Genomic DNA, 18,473 nt, shown 5'->3' with positions numbered 1-18,473 from the left:
CTGAATTTAAGGGGAGGTGGGCATACTCACAGCTACAGTACAGAGGTTCCTGCACAGGAATACCTTGCCATTGCACCTGTTTTTCTGTACAGTTTTTACTGCCACACCCCTGCTGCTTTCATGATATCGAATGTAACAGCTCCCATTTATGAACAGAATACGATCGGTTAACTGACCCAAGCCACCTGACTTTCACCTTCCTGCCTTTACAAAAAAAAAATGCTGTTTCGAACTGTACTAAATAATTCATGGTTCACTGGCGTGAACTGAGTAACTGCTTTTGTTATTTTTTTACAGTGGTGTGCACTATATGAATTTGGTAGAACCAATGAAAGAGTGCACATTTGGTTAGTTTATATTTTTTTAGTTAGTTTACACATTTTGGTGAAATTCTGAAATATTCCTCCACCCAGCTTGCAGTTGAAAACCCAATCACGGACTGATTCAGATTTGAAGTTTCACACCTGAACACATTACGCATCTGCATTGCTGATTTGCAGCTGAATTCCGAGAAGATTAAATTCTTGGAATTTAATTGCAAATCAGCACTGCAGATGCATAATGTGTTAAGGTGAGAAACTTCAAATATGAACTATTTACATAGCTAACTTGGCACTCGCTTACTTATTTGCTCAAAGGGAAAAAATCCATCCCACCTGAGACACTGTCAGAAGAAACTGTTCAGGAAATACAGAGCAATACAAACGATATCGCATATCACTGTGATCACTACTAACCAGTGAGGTAACATTCTCAGCTAGGTTTGAGTATATATTGTAAATAAATAAAGGACAACTATTACAATGCATGTCACTGGAACCTGGTTATTGTTTGCTGCATTCCTTGTTGAAGGAATAAGTACAACTTACAGGTCACTAATCCGTTTTACAATAGCCCAGCTATAACCTTTTATGTGGAAGTCTCAAACTCTGCATGTAGCAAAGTTCAGCAGATGGTCCCAGCCCTAGAAAAGCTAGACAGGCGTAACATTTGCTTTACCCAGGGAATTATTCCAATTATCATTTCCAGTGTTTGTATTATTTATCACTAGCCATCTTGAGATATTTCAATTTCTGCAAAGCAGAATTTGTTCATAATTTTAATGCAAAACTGCAGGAGCTGCGGGTAAATACTTCAGCTTAAGTAACAACATTTGCAACAGAAACTGTGAATTCCTTTTCACTTCTGTAAAATGTCTTAAGACAGCTAAATCAAGTATGCACATGTTTTTGGTAGGTACTATGACATTTGCACAAAATAACTGGCTTTAAAAGACAGTACTACTTGGGAGCTGTAGTTACCCTGTCAGCGACAAAAATCAGAAACCAGCCCAAAGTACCGCAACTGTTCTAACTTTCCCGCAACCAACTTTCAAATGCAGCCCAACTGAAAGAGAAAATTGCAGAAATGGCAACACTGCCTCTTGCATTTCCCACAGCAAAGAATGGTTAGAGCTCTCAAGATTAATTGCTTGCACCTGCAGTTAGCTCATCTCCATGTAAAAGTAGTCAACAGTGAGAAAAACAACTAACAACTTTACAGATCCACGAAGGAATCGTAAATTTTGCTCAGAACAGAGTGCACAGAATTCCTTTGGGTCTCTGCCCTTAGCTGCAGACTTATTGTCACTCACTAAGAATATTTGCTGTCTGTCTGTCTTTCGGCTTTTCCCAGTTAGGGGTCGCCACAGCGGAACTCCGGTCCGCTAATGATTGGCAGTAGATTTTTAAGTGCTGGCTTGCCAGGCCTAATGCACAACCTTCAGTGAAGGACTAAGAATATTTGCTAATGGAAAAAAAAACAAGGAATATCTTTGGAGATTCTAGAAGCATAACATTTTCATGGCTTTTATTATTTTGTCTCATTTTTCAAACCTATTTCTGTACAAAAAAAGTCTATAGTTTAAGAAAAGAACATTAACTTAGATAGCCACCCTTGTAAAATCAAGGGAAATTATCACCTTAATTCTACGTACAATATGTTCAGTACACTTTTACACACCACCCCCACCCAAGCAGCCCAAGATCACAGCATTATATTAACTTAAACTTGCTTCTTTTCAGCATTACTTCTCACACAGCATTATATTAACTTAAACTTGCTTCTTTTTAGCATTTTTTCTCATTATACTGTGGAGCCTGTGCCGCGGTAGTGGTGTTGTGGTAGCGTTGTCGCCTCACAGCAAGACATTGTTGCATTCGATTCTCAGCTAGAGTGTCTTCTGTGTGGAGGCATGCGTGAATGGGTGTGCCTTCATTGAAGGTTGTGCGTCAGAGCTGGTAACTCGGCACATAAAAATCCACTACCAATCATTAGCGGACTGGAGTTCCGCTGTGGCGACCCCTGGCCGGGATAAGCCGAAAGACACAACAACATACTGTGGAGCCTATATTTCTTGCAACTAAAAAGGTTCTTGTTTAATTTAATATATGTAATACATAAAATCCCAAACACATATTTAAAATACTTCTGACTGTACACTATACAACACTGCTCTACAATGTAACATGCAGTTTATATCATGAACTGTTATATACAAATACTGATACTAACAGAATTGATTTGTTTTGCTTCAAGTTACTTTTTCCCCCTGTAATAGCCTTCTAAACATTAATGCCATAATGTGGAGTATGTGCTTTACAGTCCCCTCACAAGTTTATCATAGTCAAAAAAAGTCCAGTCTTTTCTCATCCACTTTTTCTTGCAAAGCCATATTTCACAAATGTGTTTGATGCTTTATAATTCATAGGTTCATAGGTAAGTACTAGGATCACTGCCCTTGTGGGCCATTTTTAGCCTAGCCCATTTCCCTTATTATGCTTGACTTAACCTATCCCATTTGGTTAGAGTTTGGCATTACCCATCCCATGGTTGACAATTATATATTATCTCTAATGAGAATAACTGGGATCAAAGTCACGGTTATAGTCATAATCTCCCACTTGTTCACTAATTTCAGTCTTCCTGATCATCTCCATCTTCCATCAACAGACTCTGGTTCAAGTCCGAGGTATTCTTGGTTCTTCTAGTCAACTCCTATTTTTTTCTGTCTCAAAAAGCATTTTCCTTTGGAACATTGGCAAAGTCTCTCTATGAGCTTTATTGTTAGAAGAATGAATACAAAGTCACCTTGTGCTTGTTGGCTCACATTTTTGTTGGATAAACTTTTTTATTTCATCCTTAGCCTGTTGTGCATCAAAAATGTCTTTGATACTCCAGGAGAAAATACTCTGAAGATCACTGGATACAGCAAGTTGAATCTTGCACCTGCTTCTTGACATTCCCTATGGAATAAATTTCTGTCTGTTTAGCCTTTTGTACAATAAGTAATCATTTTCCATAAGCACTCTGCTGTCTTCAGTGTTTAATACTTTTCCTTTCTGCCACAGTTTTGTCAAGATAAACTTTGTCTGCTGGTATGATTGCATATTTACTATTATAGGTCTTGTCTACTTTCTCATGACCAGGTTTGGAGCATATATGTACATGTATGGTATCGGACTTTACTTATGATGAGTTGGACATAAGCAGTTCAAGTTGGTAAGATTGCTTGACCATACTTGAGGTATGATTGTTTTTGATGAATATTTGAGACATGTCTACCTTTTGTCACTTCCAGTAGCAGATCTAAATGTATTAGAAGGCATTGTAAACTTGTATTGCTGGAATGCTGTACACCGCTTTAACCCATGTCTCCATAACTACACAAACATCTGCATTTTCCAGGGTAAGCAAATCTTAGAGTGAGTAAAGTTTTCTGTTTAGATACCTTGCATTGAGGAGTAATACTGTCATGTTGTCCTGGGTTTGTTGTGCTGTGTTGGAAGGTTTATCAGGATTACATTGCCTAAAAAGGCACTATGTGGTTAGAGGAAGTTTTAGACAGTATTGGAAGCCCTAAAGGGGGACAGGTGCAGCACAGTCTGTCAATCATATCCTCCCTAGCTGACAAATATTGTATCCCCTTCATATGACACCAAAAATTAAGTCATTTACCTTCTGCTCATGGTGTGGAAGAGTACAACAAACCTTGGTCGAGTTTGCTGCAGGTAGTTTTGTTGCTGGCTGTGTGGTTGTAGTTTCATCTTCATCCTCAGTCTTCCAAACTTTTTAGAAGACTGAGTATTACTTAGTGCTTTGAACTGTGTATGTGACCTTGTTAAAGTAATGCATTACATAACTGTTTTGAAGAGACCTTTGTTTCACTCTTTATATAATTTTCATAACTGGATTAACAACATGTATGTATAGTGCATATTTTTACTTTTACCCAAGAATGTAACAAAAGTCCATTTAACCGAGAGTTATTAAATTTATAGTAATATAATCAATGTATCAAATCTGAATGTGTGAAATATATTTTATGTACTGAAGTAAAAGCCTTGCACATCCAGCCATCAAATTATTTAAGAAAATTGTTATAACAAGATAGCCTGCGTAGCTTGCAATGGTAGAGTGTCCAGAGAAACTTCACAATTACCATTTCCCCAGTCTTTATCTCCTTTTTGTTGTGGTGTTTTTTTTTCTTTGGCCACTGACTTATTTTTTTGGAGAGGCTGAAAAGAATACTGCCTAAGAGACTAGTATTATATATTTCCATTACTACCTGTGGGTAAAGCCTGTCTTCATGTATTACAGCTCTTGAAAGAAGTGTTTTCAGTACTGGGGCACTGTTGTCCACTTCTGTAGTGATACAGAAACCACTCTTAAAAACATAGACCATTCAGCAAAAAATGAGGGAAATTATTTGCCAGTTGCCTGTCCCATTAGGACATATTGGATTTGACTCACTATGGCACGAAGGCAGAATCTGACAGAAATACTGTTCATATGCATATGATTATAAATTGTTGATAACTTTGCGTGAGAAACAACCATTTCTTATTTTGCAGAAACCCAGGCTTGAAAGGTTATCTGAAATTTATAAGGATTACATTCTTGTAATGTGTGGTGGTAGGGGGATATCTGACTTGATGGATGCTAAATAATTGGATCAACTCTCAGTGGTCATTGTTTTAGGGAGAATGCAGTGAATGAAACAGCAGAAGACAGGGAGGGAAGATACGATGGGAAAGGCTAGTTTACTTTGATTGCTTTTAGATAGTAATACAAAACAAATTAATTTGGAACTTTTTTCTTCCCTGTTTTTAGCCAGGTTATGATGACATCAACCCTGAGTGGCGGTCTTCAATTGAGAAGCGGAAAAAGATAAAAGGTAGACTTTTATGTTCTGTTCCATTTTTCATTTTTCTTTTAAATGTGCATATTTTATGTAAGGTTGATGACATTTTCATCATAATGCCAATTTTCTGTCATTCTTGGCATCTGATTTTAAGTGGTTTAATTTGTAAGAATATGGGATGAATGTGTACAATAGCAGCATTATTTAAAAAAAAAGCAGATGTCTCTTTGCTGAAACCAGATGATGTGTCCTGAGCAGCAGGTGAGATACCCTAATAATAAGGTGGTTTTAGGTACAGCACTTGATGTGACATAACATACAAAGTGCCAGTGGAAATAACTAGCTTTTTATCTATTGCTTGCATTTAGGCAGCTGTATTAATTTGGAGGGCTGAAGTTGTGAAAAGGGGTCACAGATACTCCCCTTTCCCTGAGGTGCTATGACTGTACATTTAGTTTAGTTAAAAGTTGGGTTTGATGATATTGGGGCAAATCTCCACTGCAAAAATTGTTTAATTTCCCTTTTTGTGATTTCAGCTACTGATGTGTGATTAGTCTTTTGGATGTCTGTAAGGTAGTGAGTGAAATTAAGTAAGTAACAAGTGATGTAGTATTGTGTGAGAGAGAGAATATGATGATCATTATAAGGAGACAGATGCCCACACAGTATGTCAAAAAAGTGGACTAGTAAGAGACTTTCAAGATAGTTGCACATTGTGTAGCAAGTTGATTAGAGCTTTCCCAATGTGAACACTGAGATATAGTTAAAAAGGGATTCATGTCAAGTCATCAAAGGTAATTTCAACAAATGGAAAAAAACAAAAAACAAAAACAGTTCATCAAAACCACCTTTGAACCAGTCGGACTTGCCTGTATCAGTTCCAGTGTTGCACAACCGTGGAGAAAACAGCAAACTCTACGGTCAGTGAAAGTAATTTCAGCAAAAAGCACTCACTGTTTTTGCTTTTGCCAAAGTTATGTTCGATGACATGATGTATGCCCTTAAAAAAGCCAGTAAAAATTATTAATTTGTATAAAATTCACTTACTGGCTATAATAATCATAGTGCCTAGATGACAGAAAATAAGAAATTTAGAAAGAGTAAGAGAAAATCAACTAGAAAAGAAGGAAAAGCTCTTGGTGAGAAGATTGTTGTAGCTGTCAAAAAGCAAGGTGACATTTTGACTTAAGTACAGGAGATGGTGGCTTCCAATAATAGAGAAAATGTTCAAATGCATTCAGAAATATTTAAAATAAGTATGGCAGTGGAAGAACATTTAAAGTCAAATGACAAAAAGTCTGTAAAAATTTGAAGTTTTAAGTAGCTATTCAGATGAGCTGATAAAGCTGCAGAAATCAGAAGTTTAAAATAAAAGGAAGGCTGGTTGAACTTAAGACTTATCTAGAAGATGTCTTTCAAAAATGGTACACTTAGAGAATGCAGACAAAAATGAGATTGTTTGCTATATATATGAGAAACTTTATGGAATAGACTGCATTATTTTTATAAAAGTTTAGATAAGCACATGCACCTAGTGATGTCCTTCCTTATCATCATTGCAGTATTCTTTACAATAGAGATCACCTGCCAAGGGCAGCACAATATCTGTCCAGTGTACCAAAGCCTTTTGGTTGTAAAGGGTATGCCATATGTCACACATATGCTCCCCATGCATAGCGTACGGCATAAAGGTGATGTCTGGGTGAACCATCCTCAGAAATGAAAAAGCCCCAGTAGGAACGACAGTTTGAGGATGAAAACAGGTGACAAACACATCCAGAAGGAAAAAGGACCAGGGGGAGGAGGGAGGGGGTGAATACTGAAACAGTGAAGAGAAGGACATATATCGTATTGTTGGATTTTACACAACTGTACTTTCCTTAGCAGAATTGGTTAATTGAGAGGGCACAGTGTGTGTGCTCCAAACAACCACAAAAAAGCACCCTAGACCTATATCATTTAAGATGCAGTCATATCAGAAGAAAGAGCTGCTCCTGACAAAACCGTAGAACAAGGGAAAAATGTTAAGTTGGGACATCACAGTGTTTGTTAAAGCTCTACACAAAACAGAAGAGAAGCATGCTTATGCCAGAAATCAGGGGTTGGCAAGAAACATGGGAGAGATTCAAGTTGCTGTATCTGGCTCTGTTGAAAGTAGTTTTTCCTGGAGAATCAGAGACATTACTTGATGCAGAACAGTCTAAACAGGAAAAAAAAAAGAGAGAGCCAGCAAGCCAAAAGAGGCTTTGCTTCCCACGCTTATGACAGTACAAAAGCCCATGAAGAGACTTTGCCAGGGAAAATGTTTGCATTTTCTGAAGGAGGTTTTAGTAATGAAACGAGTCTACTGTTAAAAAGGAATAATAATATGACATATAAAACATTGCATGGCAACTTTAACTCTCAATAAGGCATATAAAATACGTTATAAAAAATAGGAAAAGAGAATAGAAAGGCAATTTACAAAGAACTATTGGAAGATATTTGTAAGGCTCCCATGTGTGCAGCAACATCCAGAAGGTTTAGGATTTTAGCATGGAAATGTTTGCATAGGTATTTTTATACCCTAAGTAGACTTCAGAGAATTCTTCCTCAGGTAGATAGCAAATGCTGGAGATATGATGGAGAAGAATAACGAAACTGGAAACGTATTTGTGAGTGTAACAAGTTTTGGGGTAACCAATGGTTGTAACTAAGGCAATTATTCTTTTGAGCTGCGGTATAGGAGCTGAATTGTCTAGGCGTAGTAAAGGCTTATTAGGTCTAATGTTCTAGGCTTCAGAAAAAGTAGTTATTATAAAATGGAAAACAAAATCTCTCCCCAGTATAAAGGAAGTTTTGGATGTTGTAAAGCATATAGAAGAACTAGAAGTGGGCTGTTTAGAAAAGGGAAAGAGCAAATTTTAAAGAAATAATGGAATTTGTGGAAAGAGTATATGCAGAATAATCTGGAAAAGGAATGAGGTTTAAGTGAAGTTGGGAACTGAGCAATTATATAATAGTTGAGTAAATTGAAGTTGTTAAAACATGGACGCTTACTGTTTAACAATAACAGTGGAAAAAGCTATTCCTGTTTGTTTACTTTTTACTAATGTATGCAAACCCATTTTATAGATAAAACGTGATTATTTAATAAAGATGTTTAAAAAAGACTGGGCTAGCAAGGTGATTAAGCTTCACGTTTTCTCCAAAGGTCTAATCTGTGAATTAAAACAAATGATTTATTGATGTAGGCTGAAGGGGCAGTTCACTGTCTTGGCAATATCTCTTTCTTTCTTTTTTTTTTTGCCTGCCTTTGGATTTTGCCAACTTTTTCCTGTCCTAATTCCACTGTAAGTAGAGGTAGCAGGAAGAATGGCATGACGCAACAGATGGAGAGATTGATCTGATCTGAGCTCTGCCATTGTCTGTGATCTGTAGTCTGTGTGTATGTGGTGCTGTGACTGTCAGGATGACTGGTGCTGCTTTCTGATGATGTAAGGGCTATTGAGAGATTTTTGTCTTTAAGTGTAAAAACTAGTTTCGAAGTCCCTTTTGATTCAGAATTTGGATCTCAGTGGTAAGGGTATGTAAAGCAAATGGAATTTATTTTTTTATTTATTATTCAGTGTCTCACTGACTCTTTTCTGCCATAGTATAGGTCACAACAGCAAGGATAAATGCAGTTTGTATGAATGGTTATTTAATTAATTTCTTAAGGGTGATTGGTCTCCAGACTGTTTTGAATGAAAATGGCAGGGGTACACACATTGTTTTATTATTTTTCTGAATTGTTACGTGATGCGTCTTGTGAGCCTTTGCAGCACAATTTGGGTGTCAGTAGTTAGGGTCAATGCAATATTTAGAGGCAGTAATTTAATATTGTTCTTTCTTTTAGGTTGTTTAAGCTAATCTCTCAGCTCCTTTTGAATCACAAGAGTAATGGTGCACACATTGTATTAGATTGCTTTCTTGGACTCTTTCAGACACAGCCTAGCTTGCAGCTGTGGGGGTGGGAGGTTGGCATAATGGTTAAGGTGTTTGCCTTACAAACGCAAGGTGCAGGGCTTGATTCTCACATAGGATAATTGGCTAGGCTTAAAATAGTCCACAAGGGCAGTACTAATCTGTGAACCTATGAAATGTAGCACATATAGGTACTTGTTTAATTCTTTTGTAAACTAAATTATGAGTGAGCTGTTCTTACATAACCATTTGAACCTTTGAATGTTTTGGAAGTTTTATGAAAATATGTATAAAGCAGAGAAATGTGGAAATCAAGAAAAAGGTACAAATGGAAATGTTTATGGAATAATTAAATATGCCAAGGTTAGAGGTAGATGAGACTCTATTACTAATGGTTAGGATAAGAGGAGATGAAATAAAAATGGTGATGCATAACCAATCCACAGGAAAGTCCCCAGGAATAGATGGTATTTCTGTGTAAGTTTGGAAGCTAGGAGGGAAGAAAGTGATAAAGATCTGGATGGTTTTGTTTAACAGTATTTTAAAATCAGGAGAAGCACCAACATCCTGGAAGAAAGCTGTGTTGGCTGTAAAACCTAAAGATGTTAAAGACCCATCAGATCCACCTTCATATAGGCCCATTTTGATTCTAAACCTTGATTATAAAGTGCTTATATCTGTAATGGCTAAAAGAATGGCAAAGGTGCTACCAAAATTGATAGGTGTGGATCTGTGTGATTTTGTGGAGGGGAGGCAAACATTTAACAGCACAATTAGAACAATGGTGTGCTATCGAGAAGCAGAATGTAATAAATTGCTACTGTTGTTGGTGTGTCTTGATGCAGAGAAAGCATTTGAGAGTAAGCTTGGATTTATGAGTAGGGCAATAGAAATATTTGCATTCCCTGATAAAATGATAAGGTTGATTAGAAGGGTATTTGAGGAATTGGAGTAAAAATTAAAGTGGGAGGTCCACGCTGATAAGTTCTGTTTGAACAGAGGAACCAGTTAGGGGTGTCCTCTTTCCACTTTGTTTACTTTATATTTAGAACCATTGGCAAAGAAAATAAGAGACTCAGAAATTCAAGCATATATATCAGTATGGTAATCAAGAAAAGTTGGCTTTATTTGTAGAGGATATTATTTTGTATCTTATAAAACCAGAAATGGACATTTCAGTGTTGTGAAGTATTCTGAGACAGTTTCAAATCTTCTTGGGATACATAATTAATGAAGATAAAACAAAGGCAATATCTGTAAACTATGTACCCACACATTTATTGGTTCAGCAATATCCATATTTATCAAGACATGATATAATGAACTACTTAGGAGTATGGTTTAAAAAGAATTTTGTTGTGGCAGCTAAGGATATTTGGGAAGAGACTAAAGAAAAGATAATACAAAAACTGAGAAATTTTGAAGCAGTTTTATGGATATGGATAGCAAGGTACAAGCAGTGAAAAGGTTTTTAGTCCCTTTAATTTTATACATGGGTCAGGCATATTTTTATCAACCATAGGCTAAGTTGTGGATAGCAATTAATAAAGAATTAAAGGATTTTATCTGGGAGTGGAAGAGGGCTAGAGTCAAGGGGGATAAGTTGATCCTTCCAATAGAACAACATAGTTTAGGATTACCTGATTTGAAGGGGTATTTCAGAGCTACACAGTTAAATCTCCTGTACATATCACAAGCAGAGAGCTATAATTCAAAGTGAAAAGGGATGATGATGAAACGGAGGAAGCACAAGAAACAAGGATAGAGATTTTGAATGCAGATCCTTAAGGAAAATAACAATAACCAGTGTATTATATTCATACATTATCATAAAGTATTCTAAGAACTAGGCCAACACGGAAATGGAGAAAGGAGATTCTGCCAATAGGGATGACTGCAAATAGGTGTACAAAGAATAAGTAAGAGGGGCTGAAATTTATTGGAGAAAACTAGCAAAGGAACCAAGGTATTATGACCAGTTAATTAGAGAGGAAAGATAATAGAATGGGAAGGGCCAAGAATTAATTTGGACTGCAGGCTAGAAACTGCCTTCCCTATCAGGGATTGATATCAGAGTAAAGGCAAAGAGAAAGGAAGAGTGGGATCCTAAGTGAAAGACCAGCACTGGTATACTTTTTAGTAGAATCTGCAACCAAAGCTATTGTTGAAAATTAATAATTAGTAGGGCAAATAACATATTATATAACTATAGGAATTAATCAGTGGAGGTTAGAAAGGAGTGGGAAAAGAGACTGGATAAGCCAATTCACAAAGAAACAATGGAAGGATATATGTGTGGCCTCCAGATATGCAACAAAGTTTAGAAGATTTAGGATCTTTGCTTGGAATTGTTTGCTTAGGTACTTTTATACCCCAAACAGACTTCAAAGAATTTATCTTCTGGTAGATTGCAAATGTTGGAGGTGTGATGGGGAATAAAGAGGTAACTGGGAACATATTTTTAGGAGTGTAATGATTTGGCAGACTTTATAAATTCCTGCCAGACTACTCTATCAGAAGTATTGGATGAACAAACTGGTGTAACTAAGGACATTATTTTTTGAACTGTGATACAAACTAAGAATTGCCTAGACATAGTAAGGCCTTGCTGAGTTTAATTCTGGTGGCTGCCAAAAAAAAAAAAAAAAAAAAAACAGTTACCAGAAAATGGAAATCACAGTCTAAACCAATTGTACTAGAAGTAGTGAATATAGTAAGAGGCATAAAAGAATTGTAAGTGGGATCTTTAGAACAGAGTAGGAGCAAATGACATACAAAAATTGAATTATGGGAACAATGCATGCAGAGTAGTGTTTTGTAGCAGGAATGAGGTTTAAGGGGAAGGCAGGAATTGAATGAGTTATATAATGTTTGACTGACAATTACTGCATAGATTATAATTGATGTATAATATTTGCAACTGAAAATATGGTAGCATGGTTTGTTTTCATTTATATAAATGCATGATTGCCTATGTCATAAGTGATAGTTCAATAAAGATGTTTCTTGTTTAACAAAAAAAAGGAATCACCAGATTATGTTGGTAATTGTAATTGTTGTACGATAAGATTACAGTTAAGGCCACTCAGATGATGGGAGCAATATGGCATAAACTAATGAAGATGTGCTTCTCTTAAATCCAAACATCTCATTTGTTTCTGCAGCCCCATCCTATGCAGGACACAAGGAGCTAGCCACTCATGGTTCTCTTAAAAGAAGTGTCATGAAAAATTCTGCATTCATGTGCACAGAAACGACTTGCTGCAAAAAGCAAGGAAGCAGAATTGGATGTTGTGCTGGCAAAGTACTCCTCTCAGCCATTATTTTGGGAACAAGTTTTCAACATTGTCTGCTGGCATGAGTTGTGAGTCTTTTTTTGGACAGTTGACTGCAAGTCTGGCACATAATTTTTGCAGGAGCATATATAATCTTTGAAAGATGCTGATCAAAGTATAATGCAGAAAATCACCATTTCAACAACAGAAAGTGTTGATCAGATGCATTTGCGTCAAGACACTGCCGGACAACAACCAGCTGAATAAGTGGTGCTGTACATCATTTAACAGATTCTCCAGAGTGGATTGATGGAAAGCAAATGGACCAGACAAGTGCCAGAATGAGTGATTTTGACATCTGTTCTATATCCAGGATCAAAGGAGGTTACTAGGTTAACAGCCCCAGGGCCCTTAGCCAAGTTCAGCCCATGTTCCCAAGCATGTCTGGTTCAAGCAGACACTAAAATCAGCATGTATTGCTCCTGTCTAAGAGGGACATAGGTGGAACCTACCTTTGGGGTGAATTTTCGGTTACCCATCCAGTTGTCCAAATTGCACTTAAATAGAGCCAGCGAGGGGCTTTGTTTAAGATGAATAGGAAGCTTGTTCCAAATGTGGGGTAAGCTTTGTGAGACAAATCTGTCTGTCCAACAAGTTCTGTTGATGTCACATTACAGGTTAAGATCCTTTGAGCGAGTGACCCCATGCGGCATTTGACTTGTGAATGTTCAGCATTTCCATTAAAGATGGGTCAGAGATTGCTCTATATGCAAAGCACAGATTGCCTCTGAGCAGTCTGTACGACACAGAGTAAAGTGACAATGATTTCAGTCTGTCCGTATAAGACAGATCTTGAAGACCCTGAATTTTCTTTGTAAGGGGCCATTGTGATCTTTCCAGTTGATGCAGGTGTTTGTAAAGGAACATTCCAAAGGGAGAGTTGTACTCTACTATTAGCCTGATAAGGGAGGAGTACACGGTGGTTATAACCTCTCTTTTTCGTGGAGGCAATGCCATTACTTATGAGATGAGCAATATAAAATACCCTTCTTACCATTGTGGAGACATGGTGATCAAAGTTAAGGTTGATGTCCACCTGTGTGCCCAGATCTCTCATCACTGACTGTGTGCTTAGGGTATTGCTATTGATGTGGTAGGTTGAAGGAACATCATCCTTGCCGAAGGGGATGATAACGCATTTTTTTGGTTAAGTTTAAAATCATGACTTTGGCACCAGTCATTAGTCTGCATAAGACCTTTTTGCATGATGTTGACATCACTAGGGGTGTCAATGATCGCTCACAGCTTGCAGTCATCAGCAAACTTTGTCAGCCAAAGTCCTTTAGTCTTAGCCTGTACTTCGGAGAACTAGATTCCGAACAGTAAGGGTCCCAGAACCGATCCCTGTGGAACACCAGTGGTTACAGGTTTGCTGGAGGAGGAGGTGGCGTCCCCTGTTTTGAGTATGAGTTCTGTCAGTGAGCCAGTTTGCAAACCACCTAACAATATATGGATTGATACCCAGCTGGGTGAGTTATCAACGATGCCTGAGTGGGGATTGTTTCAAAGGCCTTGGCTAAGTCTAGGTAGGCCATATGCACATATTTGCCATCATCTAGGGCTTTAGTGACTGTCTCAAAGAAGTCAAAGAAGTCCAGCAAGTTTGAAAGGCATGATCTCCCCTTGACAAAGCCAAACTGGGTGGAGTCAAGTATTTGGAGATTTCCTATATGTTTATTAATAAGGTCCATGGCCTTACAGATAAGGCTGGTCAGGCTAATGGGTCTATAGTTCCCAGAGTCCGTGGATGCACCCCCTTTGTGCAAAGGGATGACTGTAGCTGTTTTCCATTCTGCTGGGATGAAGCCACTGCTTAGGCTATGATTGAAAAGACTGCTAAATGGCGATGCTAATTCCTGTTTTAACCCATGTAGAACACAGTTGTTGTCTGATCCTAAAAATACTGTGTTTTTGGCTTTGGAGAGGGCTTTTAAGACCTGCTCCTCAGAGATACTAGGTGAGGGACAGGTGTTAGGGATGCTTTGGGTATATGTGGCAGGGACAGGCGAGTAAAGTTTTCACTGAACCTGTCAGTCAGCAGGTTTACTTTAGCCACAGGTTCTATATATGCAGTACAATTAAGTAAGAATTCAGCGCAAATCTGGGCCTTACCTTTGAGGTTACAGATGTAACTAAAGAATGCCTTCTGGTTATCCTTAGTTAGGGAAGCTAATATGGATTCATAGTTAGCTTTGGAGGACTTCACTAGGAGCCTTATTTGCTTGTTTAAGTTGAGGAGGGAGTGTCTCCAGTTTTGAGACTGTTCCTTCCTACACTTAGACAGCAGTTTTTTTCTCCTGTTGTATAGCCTGTTAATGACAATTGTCCACCAGGCAGGTTTGTTTTTTCCTTGAAGATCTTGCTTTGATTCTATCAGGTACAGCAGAGTCAATACAGTTGTACAGGTAATTGTATAAAGCATTGGTGTATAACTCAGCATAGGTGTCTGTTCCATCAGTGAGGGGAGGGGCTGTGAAGCTATGTATGCCGTCACGTAGGAGGTTGTAATTGGCCTTGGAGAAGTTTTTTAGTCTAGTTGTTGCTAATGGGGGGGGGGGGTGTTATAGTTACTTCTAGTGTGACTGATTTGTGGTCAGATCTCACCAGGGATGGCCACATACTGGGGATGGTGCAGCAGTCCCCCATGTTTTGAGCACCAGGTCCAGGATGTTTGAGCCCCTTGTGGGTGTGTCAACCAGCTGGTCTAGGGCATTGGAGTTAATGAAATCCAGGAACCTTTGGACAAGTGAGTTAGAACACGTATAATTTACCCAGTCTATAGTCGCATAATTAAAGTCTGCCAAAACCAGAGTGTTTGGTTGTATCTTGATTCACTCAAGTAGATCCAAGTAGGCTGAGTGGATGTCCTGATTCATGGAGGGGGTCCTATAGCTGGCAGTGAACTGAAGAGGGGGTCTTACCTACAGTCTATTGCACCTGAAGTAGTTCAAGAGAATAGTGCTGTTTAACCAATGTAGAGATGTATTTATCTTTAATAAATATTGATACACCACCTCCTTTAGTTCACACGTTTTCAGTTTGTGGTCTGAATGTGTGGAAGGAAATGTAACCTGGTATAGCTGGGGTGCTGTCCATAACCTTTAACCATGTCTCAGTGACTGCACAAGTGTCAGCATCTTCCAGGATGAGAACTGCTTCCAGTGAGTGCAGATGTTCTTCGTGTTTCACTGTTGCAGTCATCACATTTGGGTTATCCCTACCAGGGTAGCCCTCAGTCGGCCCGAATACCAGAGGCTTAGTATTTCTGTGTCAGTTGCTGTCACTTCAGGACTGACATCAGGTCATCAGTAGTATAAAGTAAGGCAGCCAATACCATTACCCCAGTCTTTCTTGCCGAGGAGACTGAAGCAGAAGCAGTTCGCATGAGTGCCGGTCGGCTGCTACCTGAGTTTCATTATCCGAATTGAAGTTGAAGTCTTCTAAAGCTAAGTATCCCGTTGGGGATCCTTTTTTCTTGCTCTAACCAAAAGTTAACAATCGGCTCGCCTGTGGAAAGCAAATACCACACAGAGACTTTCATTCTTACTGCATCACTTGCTTAGGCCCAGACCACGATGTCCCCCGCTGTTGCTTTTGTGCTTTGTTCAATGCCAGAACTATGTCGTCGGACCCTTATTGACGCTAGATATTTTAGCTCTCAGTCCTCGATTTCCGATATGGCTTCAGTAAGCCATCCTACATCAGATCTTCCGAAAAAACGTAAGGATAAAGACAGAGACAGACCGCACAGGTCCAAACCTACCGACGACACTTCCGTTAAGTTAGTCGTCAGTTCCCCAGTCCTCAGTGAGGCACTTTTGCAGCCCCTGATGATTCGCAGGCAGCTACTGAGACCATTTTGGAGTCCGGTATGCCGCAAAACTCTTCCTCGACTAAGGATCCTGTGGTTGTCTGTACCTTGGATGGGTCCGGAGCTGCTGAGCAGGCACCGGCTTCCGAGGACGTACTTTGCACTACCGATTCTCGACACAAACCGATAACTTCTTTCTCGTCTTCTGTTCTTTCGAAAACTACAGAGTTTTTAAGCCCCAGGGTACAAACCACACCCAAGAAACGGATGACCCCATTTCAGGCATCTGCTTCCTTGCCTCAGTCTCAAATGCTTAAAATGACAGAAGACCTTATAATGTTGATCAGGGGAAGCCAAGCTACCCCTTCCAAAAGAAAAAGAGATTTGTCCCCAGTAGTCTTATCTGAACAGGAGTCCGATGACTCTGATGCCTCTGAATATGAAGACATGCAACCCCTCTCTGCTTATGAAGATTCTGATGCAGAGGAATCCATTCCTTCAGCCTCTCCACCCAAAGATTTTTCCTATGGGGAAACCCTGCATACTTTAAGGGAGCATTTCCAATAGGAATGTCAGGACTACCCTCAGTCTAAAAAGAGACTCAGGGAATTTTTAGATCTTCCACAGCACAGACCCCTGGCCATTCCTTCTGTCCTGGATGTTGTGGATGATGTTTTCATGGAATCTAGTTTAACTCCTGACACCCTTCCTCCAGCTCCAAGGAAACCTGACAGGTATTACAGAGTCCATGACTCCCACAAATTTCTTTTCAAAAATCCTACTGCTGACCCTGAGGTTATCACCCAAGAGCCTAAAGGAATTAAAACAACTTCTTCTGAGAATCCCACCCCCTCAGACAGGGATTCCCAAGCATTAGACAGATGGGGTAAAAAGGTATACACCTCTGCTACTCTTGCTATTAGGGCACTAAATTGTCAGTTCCATATGCTAAATTTCCAGCAGCATACCACGGAACTCCTCAAACAAAAAAATATCAACTTTTCCTGCTTGTGCAGAAAATAAAGAGTTGCAAGACCTTATGCATTCTGAAAGTCAAGTAACTAAGCACATGTTATGCTGTGGTTTTGATGCCCTAGAAGCATCTTGCAGGGAAGCAGTCACCGGTTCTGTCCTTAGAAGGCATGCTTGGCTTAAGGAACAGCCTTTGCCAGACCATGTCAAATCTAAACTATTGGATGCACCCTTGCACAAATACAAGTTATTTGGCACCAAGGCAGAGGAGGTCTTAGAAAAGATGGAAGAAAAAGCTAAATTTATGCAGACAGTTAAGGATTTCCTGCAGGTCCAGCTAACCAGGTTCAGTAGGCATTGCCCCGCCAAACTTTAGTCCTTTCCTGCCCCCTCCAGGTCAGTTCAGCCCAGACCCCGGGGAAGCAGACCCCCCTCCCCCCAAGACAACAGCCACAGGGAATGCAGAGATCAATGCAATAGAGTACTTCCGCTTCTAAACCAGGGAGTGCAAAACCACCCCCTCATGGTAAGAACTCACAATGACTCTCCACTTCCACCCCTTCCCTCTGCCCACCTGCACTTGCCCCTAGGAGGAAAACTCTCCTTCCATGCAAGCACCTGGGCCACCATTACCAACGACAGCTGGGTCTTCAGCATAGTGTCCCAGGGATACAAATTTTCTTTCCACACTCTACCAACCCCAAAAGGGTTCCCAGATCCACCTCCAAACCAGTGGGCAGAGGCCAAAAAGCAAGTTCTTTCCCTGCTCCCCATGAGAGCAATAGAGCATGTTCCTGCAGAACAGATACACCAAGATTTCTACTCCAGGCCCTTCCTGGTACCCAGAAAAGAGGTCTCCTGGTGCCCCATCCTCGATTTATCCATTCTAAACACTTTCCTGGTGATACCAGAATTCAAAATGCTCACCCTTCAGCAACTGCTACCTATGCTGTCCAAGGATGCCTGGCTAGCCACCGTAGACCTAAAAGAGGCCTACTTACACATCCCAGTCAGGGAATAATGCAGGAAATATCTACATTTCAGGGCAGGATCTCTGCACTTTCAGTTTTCTTTGCTTCCCTTTGGCTTACCTACTGCTCCCAGAGTTTTCACAAAATGCCTGGCTCCCGCCATTGCTTTTTGCAGGCAAAGAAATATTCAAATTTACCCATGCTTAGACGATTGCCTAATTCAGGGAGACAGTCAGGAAAAGCGGCTCAAGCACCTG

At 39.4% G+C, this 18,473-nt stretch overlaps 1 protein-coding gene across 1 annotated transcript in view; it reads left to right on the top strand.

Moving 5' to 3' along the window:
• NBAS (NBAS subunit of NRZ tethering complex) overlaps positions 1-18,473 on the top strand; it is a 3,380,746-nt gene that overhangs the window by 759,092 nt on the left and 2,603,181 nt on the right. Inside the window, exon 13 of the mRNA XM_044064792.1 lies at positions 5,152-5,215. Within this exon, the coding sequence (XP_043920727.1) occupies positions 5,152-5,215 (64 nt within the window). The remainder of the gene's footprint in view (positions 1-5,151; positions 5,216-18,473) is intronic.

The sequence above is a fragment of the Protopterus annectens genome, chromosome 1.part0, assembly GCF_019279795.1.
Source record: "Protopterus annectens isolate FY-2018-M chromosome 1.part0, PAN1.0, whole genome shotgun sequence".
NCBI classification, from domain to species: Eukaryota; Metazoa; Chordata; order Ceratodontiformes; family Protopteridae; genus Protopterus; species Protopterus annectens.
This window is presented reverse-complemented; position numbering and strand designations above follow the sequence as displayed.